The sequence below is a fragment of the Eleutherodactylus coqui genome, chromosome 12 (genome assembly GCF_035609145.1).
Source record: "Eleutherodactylus coqui strain aEleCoq1 chromosome 12, aEleCoq1.hap1, whole genome shotgun sequence".
NCBI classification, from domain to species: domain Eukaryota; kingdom Metazoa; phylum Chordata; class Amphibia; order Anura; family Eleutherodactylidae; genus Eleutherodactylus; species Eleutherodactylus coqui.
Window position 1 is genome coordinate 123,441,759 of NC_089848.1, and position 12,316 is coordinate 123,454,074.

At 47.0% G+C, this 12,316-nt stretch overlaps 1 protein-coding gene across 1 annotated transcript in view; it reads left to right on the plus strand.

The window, feature by feature from the left end:
• Positions 1–12,316, plus strand: part of LOC136587226 (macrophage mannose receptor 1-like) — a 353,431-nt gene that overhangs the window by 189,309 nt on the left and 151,806 nt on the right. Inside the window, exons 18-20 of the mRNA XM_066585783.1 lie at positions 8,588–8,652; positions 8,845–8,945; positions 10,616–10,758. Coding sequence (XP_066441880.1) covers positions 8,588–8,652; positions 8,845–8,945; positions 10,616–10,758 — 309 coding nt within the window. The remainder of the gene's footprint in view (positions 1–8,587; positions 8,653–8,844; positions 8,946–10,615; positions 10,759–12,316) is intronic.

The window sequence follows — 12,316 nt, forward strand, 5'->3', positions numbered from 1 at the left end:
CGGTGTGGGAAGTATGTGAGCGGGCCCCGGGTCAGGCTCGGTCCCAGCAAACACCTTGTGTGGCCCAAGGTGCTGCGAGTGACAAAGCAATGGGGACTCCATGTGTCCACACACTACTCATTCTATCCACCATTTATCCACCAGGGCTCTGTGGTATTGCATCACTCTCGTACCCCTTTCCTCTTCGGGAATGAGAGTGGAAAAGTTCTCCTTATACCGGGGGTCGAAAAGAGTGTACACCCAGTAATCCGTAGTGGCCAGAATGCGTCTAACGCGAGGGTCACGAGAAAGGCAGCCTAACATGAAGTCAGCCATGTGTGCCAGTGTACCAGTACGCAACACATCGCTGTCCTCACTAGGAAGATCACTTTCCGGATCCTCTTTCTCCACAGGCCATACACGCTGAACAGATGGGAGGCAAGCAGCATGGGTACCCTTTGCAGTGGGCCCAGCTGTCTCTTCCCCCTCCTCCTCCTCCAAAGGCGCTGAGATATAGACATGACGGTGCTCTGACTATCAAGCGACATACTCTCTTCCCCCGTCTCCTGCTCTGACCGCAAAGCGTCAGCCTTTATGCTTTGCAGCGAACTTCTCAGCAGGCATAGCAGAGGAATGGTGATGCTAATGATTGCAGCATCACTGCTCACCATCTGGGTAGACTCCTCAAAGTTTCCGAGGACCTGGCAGATGTCTGCCATCCAGGCCCACTCCTCGGTAAAGAATTGGGGAGGTTGACTCACACTACGCCACCCATGTTGGAGTTTGTATTCCACTATTGCTCTACGCTGCTTATACAGCCTGGCCAACATGTGGAGCGTAGAATTCCACCGTGTGGGCACGTCGCACAGCAGCCAGTGCTCTGGCAGATTACACCGATGTTGCAGGGTCCGCAGGGTGTCAGCGTCCGTGTGGGACTTGCGGAAATGTGCGCAGACGCGGCACACCTTGCCGAGCAGGTCTGACAAGTGTGGGTAGTTTTGCAGAAACCGCTGAACCACCAGATTGAAGACTTGCGCCAGGCATGGCACGTGTGTGAGGCTGCCGAGCTGCAGAGCCGCCACCAGGTTATGGCCGTTGTCACACACGACCATGCCAGGTTGGAGGCTCAGTGGCGAAAGCCAGAGGTCGGTCTGCTCAGTCAGACCCTGCAACAGGTCGGGGGCCGTGTGCCTCTTGTCACCTAGGCTAAGTAGTTTCAGCACGGCCTGCTGATGCTTGCCCACCGCTGTGCTGCCGCGCTGCGCCACACCGACTGCTGGCGACGTGCTGCTCACATTTCTTAATTGAGAGGTAGAGGTTGCGTAGGAGGAGGAGGAGGGGGAGGGTTTAGAGGAGGTGATATAGACCACCACAGATACCAGAACCGAGGAAGGACCCGCAATTCTGGGTGTGGGTAGGACGTATGAGGTCCCAGGCTCTGACTCGGTCCCAGCCTCCACCAAATTCACCCAATGTGCCGTCAGGGAGATATACTGGCCCTGTCCGCCAGTACTTGTCCACGTGTCTGTGGTTAAGTGGACCTTCCCAGTAACCGTGTTGGTGAGGGCACGATTGATCTTGCGGGAGACGTGCTGGTGTAGGGCTCGGACGGCACACTGGGAAAAATAATGGCGACTGGGGACTGAGTAGCGTGGGACCACCGCCGCCGTCATGTTTTTAAAAGCCTCCGTTTCCACGAGCCTGTACAGCAGCATCCCAGGCTGATCAATTTGGCAATGTGCACGTTTAATGCTTGAGGGTGCGGGTGCGTGGCGGCGTATTTGCGGTTGCGCTAGCGACAGCTGGATGCTGCGCTGAGAGACATTGCTGTATGGGGCCGAGTACAGCGGAGGTGAGGGTGTGGGTCCAGGCCGGGAGGCGCTCGTGCCTGTGTCCTGAGAGGGGGGTTGGATCTGAGTGGTAGGTTGGGGCACAGGGGGAGAGTCAGTGGTGCGATCCGGAGGTGGTGAACGGCCTTTGTCCCACCTTGTGGGGTGCTTGGTCATCATATGCCTGTGCATGCTGGTGAGGCTGGTAGTGGTGGCTCCCCAGCTCACCTTGGCGCGACACAGGTTGCACACCACTGTTCGTCGGTCGTCGGCGCTCTCACTGAAAAACATGCACACCTTTGAAGACCTGGGCCTCTGCAGGGTGACTTGGCGCGAGGAGGTGCTTTGGGAAACAGTTGGGGGAGTCTTCGCTCTGGTCCTGCCTCTACCCCTGGCCACCCCACTGCCTCTTCCAACCTGTCCTGCTGCTGCACTTTCCTTCCCCTCTGAAGACCTCTCCTTAGTTGGCTTAGCGAACCAGGTGGGGTCAGTCACCTCATCGTCCGGCGTCTCTTCCTCCGGATCCTCTGTGCGCTCCACCCTCGGACTTACTGCCCTTACTACTACCTCACAAATAGACAACTGTGTCTCATCATCATCGACCTCTTCACCCACTGAAAGCTCTTGAGACAGTTGCCGGAAGTCCCCAGCCTCATTACCCGGACCCCGGGAACTTTCCAAAGGTTGGGCATGGGTCACGACAAACTCCTCAGGTGAGAGAGGAACCATTTTTTGCCAATCAAGACAGGGGCCCGAGAACAGTTCCTGGGAGTCTGTCTGCTCATCAGAATGTGTCATTTTCATGGAGTGAAGAGGCTGGGAGGAAGGAGGAGCAGCAGCTAGAGGATTCAGTGTTGCAGCAGTGGACGGTATAGAAGATTGGGTGGTCGACGCATTGCTAAATGCATTTTCTGCCATCTACGACAGGACCTGCTCACACTGCTCAATTTCTAATAAAGGTCTACCACGTGGACCCAAAAATTGTGATATGAAGCTGGGGACCCCAGAAACTTTCCTCTCTCCTAATCCCGCAGCAGCCCGCTGCGATTCACCTGGACCAGGAACTCGGCCTGTGCCCACACCCTCACTTGGACCTCCGCGTCCTCGCCCTCATCCACGACCACGTCCTCTAGGCCTACCCCTACCCATCAGCATGGTGTATTACGAATAGAGCAGACACAGAGCAGTCTGTATAATTATGCAATTATGGGCATGCAGTTGGAGGCTGACAGCGGTTATGTAACGCACACTGCAGTCCGAAAAAAAATTATACCCTAGGCTGCAAAAAGGCCTAGCTGGGTAATAGTGAGCCACTACAACTCCCAGCGGCCACGCAGTAAAATGCACACGGTCACAGGTAGCCCTAAGAAGGAGTTTTTTTTGTTTGTTTTTTTTTAAAAGCAAACAGCCTAGATAGCGTCATGCACACGGTCACAGGTAGCCTAAAGAAGGACCGTTGGGGTACTTGTTGACAGGATTCTACAATACCACTGTCCCTATCTCACCAGCACTGTCCCTATACTCTGTATAATTGACTGCAGACTGAGAACGCTATAGCCTGCACAGCCCAAGATGGAAAAAAATAATTTGTGTAAAACTGCTCCCACTAGCCCAACAGTAATGCACACGGCCACAGGTAGCCCTAAGAAGGAGCTTTTTGGGGGTAATTATTGACAGGATTCTACACTACCACTGTCCCTGCCTCCCCAGTACTGCCCCTATACTCTGTATAATTGACTGCAGACTGAGAACGCAATAGTCTGCAGAGCCCAAGATGAAAAAAAAAATTTGTGCAAAACTGCTACCAGCAGCCACAACAGTAATGCACATGGTCAGATGTGGCCCTAAGAAGGATCGTTGGGGTTCTTGAAGACGCAAACAGTAGCCTAAGGCCGGCTGCACACAGCCGCGACGAGCTCTGCCGTGGAATTCCATGGCGGAGCCCGTCACGGCGCCCCCCAGAGACCCCATACTTACCTGTGGATCCGGCGTCCTGGGTCCCGCACGACGCTTCGGCGTGACGCGCCGCAGCGTCATGTGACGCGCCGCAGCGTCATGTGACACGCCGGCCACGTCACATGACACGCCCACAGCGTCACATGACGCGGGCGGCCGCGTCATATGACGCGGCGGCGGTAGGCGGAGAGGCGATTTCACACTGTCTTTCACTGTGCTACAGTGGAAGATAGCGTGAACGGACAGCTTCCATTGACTGCAATGGAAGCCGTCCGCGCATACACCCGCGCAAATAGAGCATGCCACGGGTGAGGACGGGAGATTTTACGGTGCGGAATTCCGCGGTGGAATTCTGCACCGTAGGCATTGAGCTATTAGGTTCAATAGAACCTCATAGCTGCGGGCAATGCAGCGAATTTCTGCCCCGTATTACGCGGCGGAAATCCGTCTGTGTGAAGGAGGCCTAACACTCTCCCTATAGAAGGAACAGCAGGAACAGCACTCTCCCTAATCTCTGCCAGTGTGTGTCTGAGGCGAGCCGCGGGCGGGACCGCTTTAAATACTTGGTGGTCACTTGATCTCACCAGCCACTCACTGCAGGGGTGTGGGATACAGCTGGAACGTCACAGCAGGAAGTTGTAATGCCTTCCCTGCATGTCGTTTGGCCAGAAAGTGGCGCTAAGCATGCAGGGAAGAAAATGGAATTGACTCAAGTACCGCGTGGTGCTCGTCTCGAGTAACGAGCATCTCGAGCACCCTAATACTCGAGCAAGCATCAAGCTCGGACGAGTATGTTCGCTCATCTCTACAGGCAGCACATTCAATGAAGCACTCAGCCAATCAGATACAGCCCTTTCAGCAGGCGGGGATTTTAAATCCATGCCTGCTGAAACAGAGTCAGAGCAGTACAGGGAGAAGAAAGGCTAGACGTGCCTGAGCCCCGGCAGCTTTTTATTTTTAACACATTTTAGGGATAATTTTAAGGGAAGGGCTTATATTTAAAGCCCTTCCCTGAAAATCCCTGCAGGGCTTGCCGGCAACCTATTGATTTTAATGGGATTGTAGAAGTACTGACCCCATTGAAAGCAATGGGAGAACATTGCGATCCTGTGCCACAGCTGTGGCAGGGGATTTTTTACGCCCCGCAGGGATTCTTTATATGGCAGTGGTGGATATATATATATAGTGTGTGTGTGTGTGTGTGTGTATAATTTGTTTTCTTTTTTTACACACACCACAGGTGATTTTCAGGGAAGGGCTTATATTTCAAGGCCTTCCTTGAAAATTACTGCAGGGGTTGCAGGAATCCTATTGCGTTCAATGGGGCCGCTGGCAGCAGCCGCGGCCCCATTGGAAGCACTGCTGCACGGACCTGCATTCACGTGTGCTTGTGCATGTTCGTGTGAATGCATCCTAAGGTACGGCTACACGGGGCGGTGCACTTTAGATTTTATGTGCAGACAATCTGTAGTATTTACAATAGCAGCAAAGTGGATGAGATTTAAACAGGTCAGCCCTAAATCCGCATGGAAATTGTCGTGCAGCAGATTTTTACTTTGGACTTCATCCTTTTTTAATGCAGAGGCTGAAAACTACAGCAGATCTGCAATATATCCACAACGTTTAAACCATTTAGAGCTACGTACATTCACTACATACCTCTAAATAGTATTCTGTTTCTGCCTGCTAGTTGATTGAGGGCCAGTTGCACCAACCATGATGTTGATCCCGATTCAGGTAGCTGCGATCAACTGTAAACTAGATTTAATCAAAACGCCTAATAAACAGGTAACCAGGACAGCGCCTCTGCCAGAGGTGAGGAATGTTGTTAATAGATATGATTGTACAGGAGAAGGATTCATCTGGCATTAAAGACCCAACCTGGAAGGGTTAGCTGTTATGCCTCCAGTCTGAGTTCACCTAAAAGTATGGGGTAGCCATCGACAGAGGTAACACCCTGTCTTGGGGACATCCAGAGGAGAGCAGGTATGGAGAATCCCAAAATATCCCATATCTCGAGCAAAAATAGAGAAGTATTAGTTAAAAAGGTCTTCTGCAGCTTAGAGTGCAACTTCACCAATGTTGTCCCAACCTCCTACATATAGGGAGGACATGTTGATGACTTGTGCTTGACAAAGGAGTCCCCGTAGCCTCTGAAATATACTTTGCACCTCATCTCCTTATGCATTTGTAACCGTGTGGTTTGTGTGTTTACCAATAAATTGGACTTCACCCAAATCTTTATTTATTGTACTCCTCCACTATCTGTTCACAACACTGTGTCACCTTGGACCACATGAGGGAGGCATCTATGGGTACTCACCCGGACTCCCTCTTTTTTAAAGTAAGTCTCACTTATTGAAACACGACACTAGTGAAGTTGCAGCCTGTGCACTGGAGAGCCTTTCAACAAATACTTCCTTAAGCAAAACGCACTACACTTTTGGATCTAAGATTTGCTAAACTAAGCTCAGGTGATCTGCAATCAAAGGTTCAACTTAGAAAAAATGTACTGTGCATGGTGATTGGTGACGGTAGTCAGGTGATCCAGCATTCAGGGTGATAGTAAAACATGGTCGCTCCCAGCAGCAAACAAAAATGTAATTTCACCACCCAAGAAAACCTTTTCTTAAATTTGTCGGTCAGTTCTTCCAAGGGTTATCACCTTCACCGTACAGCATGTTTACGTAATGGACTAATTGATTTTACAGGCACAAATACTATTTACAGTATGACATATCCTCAGGGTAGGTCATCAAGAGTTGGTAGACCAGAGTCCGCAGTGCTTGAACCTGGCCCATTATGCTGTCAGCATTCCTACACACACGGGTCTTAATTGCAAGTGCAGCTCCCAGTGTTGGTGCAAGGTTTTACTACTTGTTCAACGATCACCTCTTGTTGATCACTAATCAAACCATTGGTGCAACTGGCCCTGAATACATTAAATAGATGGTGTAGTGAGCATAGATTCCTACATGCCACATGGCTCTCAGAGCAACACGTTAAAGAGGTTGTCTCAGAGTTTAAAAACAAAAAAAAATTCCTGCACTGAATCTTCTAAAAAAAAACAACTAATGTTGCTCACCTGTTTAAGTGGTTGTACCAAACATAAACTGCCACCTATCCACATGATAGGTGAGAAGTCTGATTGGTAGAGGTTTTACCGTTGAGACCACCTCTTATCCTGAGCATGGGGTCCTGTGTCCCTCCTTTCTCATCATTGTCTCCTTCTCACTGTAGGGAGGTGCAGAGAACCCATATTAAGGGGAAAAGGAGGACACTGGACTTGCATTCTCAGGATCATTGGGGGTCTCAGCGTCCTCCTATGGTTAGGTAATACAAGTTCAATTTGGTACAACCCTTTTAAATTTTTTTAGTCTTCCTGCAGTGATGACATTTTATACGCAATCACTATCCTCATGCTGGCATCAAAGTTGAAGCCAGTCACATGGATGTCTGCCACATCATCACTGCAGGAAACATAAACAAAGAACAGCAGGGATGACCGAACCTTTGGTGCTAGAGCGGTGTGGAATATAACTGGTGAGCAATCTTTGTTTTAATGCACAGTATTTTATAACATTTACTGCAGTTTAATAATTTTTAAAACTCGGTCAACCCATTTAAAGTTTTAGTATCAAAATGACACATTCTTTCTATCGGGTTTATAGCATAGGTTTTTATGTGACTATTCAAATATTAAAATAAATCCTGAAATATTTCAGTTTTCACACTGCCCAGTGAAGCAAACACAATAAGCTGACATTTCCTGTTTCCTGACACTTACTTTTGACCTTTGCTGTGTAGACTGGGAAAGGGTCAGCAGAGCTATTATTATAAGAGAGCTATTATTAGTTTAATGAAAACAAAGATCTGGTACGGTGTTAGCCAGTAGAGCAAAATGTGATTGTTCCCAGCAAGAGAAACCACGTAATCATGTCGATATGATACCTTTTAATGGCCAACAAAAATGTATGATGTAATAATAGCGAGCTTGCAAACCTCTTGGGCTCTTCGTCAGGCTAAAAATTGAATAGATCTGATGAGGCATGAATAGTTATACACACTTATAACATACATACTTATGACACGGCACAGATATGGATGTGATTGGTTCGCACGTAAAAGGAATTCTGCAACGGAAAACAAACTTTTTTTGTCTAGGCATTGATAGCGGAGTGAAAGTTTTATAGTCCCTGAATTACTGTTGGGGGGTGGGGAGGAGAGGTCGTCAGGCTAGAAATTGTACAAGAGGTACACAAGCATTTTTAACTGGACACTGATAAGGGAGTGAAAGTTTATGGTCCCTGAATTACTGTTAATGGGGGTCTTATCTGTGCAATAAATGTCTCACACCTCCCATTTACACATAAATCCTGGGGAATAATTAAACCCAGTATTCAGCGTGTCAAAGGTTATCAATTTATATTCCCAAAACCATAGAAGAAACCAATCCCATCCATGTCTGTGCCCTGTCATAAGTATGTATGTTATAAGTGTGTATAAATATTCATTCCTCTTCAGATCTATTACATTATCGCCTGACGAAGAGCCTGAGAGGCTCACAAGCTCGCTATTACATCATGTATGTTTGTTAGCCAATAAAAGGTATCATATCTACAAGATCACGTGGTTTCTCTTGCTGGGAACAGTCACATTATTAGTTTATGGACACATTTCTGTCTAAGCCAGATTCAGTGCAGCTCCCATAAAGCACACACCGTCATCCAGGGAATTTAAAGAACAAATACCAAATAAGAGCAGCCGTGACGCTGGTGCGAACAGAGCCTTACTCACTTTGATCTTCTCATTTTCATTTCTAGATTTTAACAAAAACAGAAAAACCGTATTACATTGGCCTGCGTTTAGGACTGGATAAAGAATTTAAGTAGGTGCTTAACAGATAAAGCCGCCAATATTTATATTTTTGGTTAATAAATGTTTTATCGGCGATCTACAGTACATAGCTGTTGTATACATGCTTGATGCAGATTGGGAACTGCAAAGGCTTTCTGATCTTTCCCCTATAAGCATGTGTGTTCTGCTCTAATGTTATGCTAACCGCGTTATTTGTCATTAGGTGGATGGACGGCTCTCCAGTTGAATTTGTTGCCTGGGCGTTACGTCAGCCTGACTTTGCCAATAATGATGAGTTTTGCACGCAGATGCATACAGAGCGGGGTAAATCTATAATGATATTTCTAAGTGAAACATTGTGAGAATTTGCAGCTTGAACAAGTACAGATTCTGCATATTACAGTATGGGAGAAAGGAGAGTTTATTTATGCTTCACATTTTGCAAATCGTATGTCTGAATTAATTGGCGCATCCCAATAAGACGGCAAGTAGTACAATATAGGGCGTGCAAATCCGTAGAAAGTAAAACCAATGAAAGCAAATAGAGGCAAATACCGATCAAATACAGATGATGATACTGATTACCTATGATTGCTATTACAGACATCCATACTAATATTATAAATGCAAAAGTAACTTTATCCGTCTGTTTGTTACCTTTTCACGGCTAAACTGCTGAAGCGATTGTGATTAAATTTGGAAGGGAGGAAGGCATTAAGCTACATTTTATCCCCAAAGCATATAGAGTCCTCTAGGGAGTGCGACAAGACAGATTTATCTGGTGATGCGCAGGCGCATGAGTCCCTTGTGGTGCAGAGTGCTAAGGCAGCAGAAATGCAGTCCTAAGCTCTTACTCACAACCTGAAGGTTGCGTCTTCCATCCCAGCGTGGTTCAGGTAGCCGGCTCAAGGTTGACTCAGCCTTCCATCCTTCCAAAATCAGTAAAATGAATACCCTTGATGGTGGTGGGAGGCTAATAAATTACCTGAAAACGCTACTAATAAAAAAAAAAAAAAATGGCGCTGCGCCATACAGATGTGAATCTCGCTTATGATAAAATTGTTGCTGAGAGCAGCTACAGTCCATGGGTGTCAGGAAGGAGCAGTAACAGTAGGCTACCAGCTTGTCCGTGCAACTGGCTGCAAGGAAGATCCTGTTCTAGAAATCAATGTTAACCATCTCATGGCAGAGGAAAAAGTGGGTGCACAAATGGGCAGACACGTGAGGGCAGACGTCATTGACGCACGTATGTGATTATTAAGCTATCAGGGATACCCAGCCTTGTCCGGTGGGCTTCAACCACAGACACTTTAACATGGATTGAGATTTTAAGGAAAATCTATGTTGCCCATAGCAACCAATCACAGTGCAGCTTTAAAAATACAAATTCCATGTGAACGAAGTCGCGGGTAACAAGCTACTGTTACAATATCTTCTTGTAAAACTTGCCATGGCTGGACTCACACCAGTTTCATCACAAGAGCAAGAAAACAGAATGCAGCATCCATTGTATGAAAGAAAGAAATGGCGCCGGATAGACTATATTGAGGTCTGTCTCTCTTCTGTTCTGCCCGCGGCATTGTTACAAACAAAGAAGCGCAGCATGCTGGGCTATCCTATTCTCTATGTTGTGCCGGATCTGCGGCAGAGGCTCTGAATAGACCCTCAGATGCAGATGTGAACATGGACTATGATAGAATTGTGCTGAGAGTGGCTACAGTCCATGGGTGTCAGGAAGGAGCAGTAACAGTAGGCTACCAGCTTGTCCGTGCAACTGGCTGTAAGGAAGATCCTGCTCTAGAAATCAATGTAAAGCAGCTCGCGGCTGAGCCTGCACCCGCTGCACCCTCCTACCCTCCGCACCCTGAAGCTGCGACCCAGGCAGAATAGTAAGCTAGAATATATTAGAGTATGAGCACTTTGTAACTGCACTGCATATTTGTACAGAACTCCTTTAACAAATGCGTCAATACTTTCTATATAATTTTTCATAGGACTTTGGAGTGACACAAACTGCATTTATCGAAGAGCATTCATCTGTGAAAGAACAAATAGTTCCATTAATGCTCCATTAGCCCCCACTGTTCCTGCACCGGACGGTGGATGTCCACCAGATTGGCTTCCATTTGGACAAAAGGTAATTTTGACAACACAAGTACAATATTATTATTAGCGGGTAATATTGTAGGATATAGAATGTAGAGCACACGGCAATAGGAACTTGTGTATGCAGCCCCACATGTAGGCGTTGGTGGGATGCGTTGGGGGATACTGTATTATTCTAGAATTTAAGCAAGGGTATAGTCTAAAGAAAAATTGCCATTATGCTAGGGTCTGAGGAACAGTATAGGTGATGCCAGCAGCTGCGGTGGGCTGAAAAGCTGAGCCTCGGTTAACCATTTAGCATCATGTTTTGTGGTTGTGCTCATAACTTTACCGTGGCTGGGTTATGTAAATGGGGACTGTGGTAAAGTATAGCATGACATGGTGATGCAGTGACTGTATAGTAATCGATACCGTTGATGCACAGGCACTGCAGACTAAGGTACTCACAGCACAGTTACTGGATATAGCATCATATCCTACTTGACTCATTCTCTCCTTTTCTTCTCCATTTGTCTCATACCATTATGGCGACTTCTCTTGAGAACTACATTGATTCTGCAGCCATTTCTAACTTCTACAGCAACACAAATTCAGTGTCCAAACACATACAAATATACTGGGAATAAAGCCACCACCAAGGTCCCGACGCACCATGTTGTTGACCTAAAACAGTACTGCAATTCAGCAGAGGATGAAAGCTGAGGCATTAATCAAATATGTCAAGCCTTTTTTAAATTAAAAGCAGAAATCTCAGGATGTAGAAGAACATGGCTGAGACTGACCTCATGTCTCTTATAGACTGCTGCATATGACCTCATGTCCCTAATAGACTGCTGCATATGACCTCATGTCCCTTATAGACTGCTGCATATGACCTCATGTCCCTTATAGACTGCTGCATATGACCTCATGTCCCTAATAGACTGCTGCATATGACATCCTGTTCCTTATAGACTACTACATATGACATCCTGTTCCTTATAGACTGCTGCATATGACCTCATGTCCCTTATAGACTGCTGCATATGACATCCTGTCCCTAATAGACTGCTGCATATGACATCCTGTCCTTTATAGACTGCTGCATATGACCTCATGTCCCTTATAGACTGCTGCATATGACATCCTGTCCTTTATAGACTGCTGCATATGACCTCATGTCCCTTATAGATTGCTGCATATGACCTCATGTCCCTTATAGACTGCTGCATATGACATCCTGTCCTTTATAGACTGCTGCATATGACCTCATGTCCCTAATAGACTGCTGCATATGACATCCTGTTCCTTATAGACTGCTGCATATGACATACTGTCCCTAATAGACTGCTGCATATGACATCCTGTTCCTTATAGACTGTTGCATATGAACTCATGTCCCTTATAGACTGCTGCATATGACCTCATGTCCATTATAGACTACTGCATATGACATCCTGTCCCTTATAGACTGCTGCATATGAACTCATGTCCATTACAGACTGCTGCATATGACGTCCTGTTCCTTATAGACTGCTGCATATGACATACTGTCCCTAATAGACTGCTGCATATGACATCCTGTTCCTTATAGACTGTTGCATATGAAC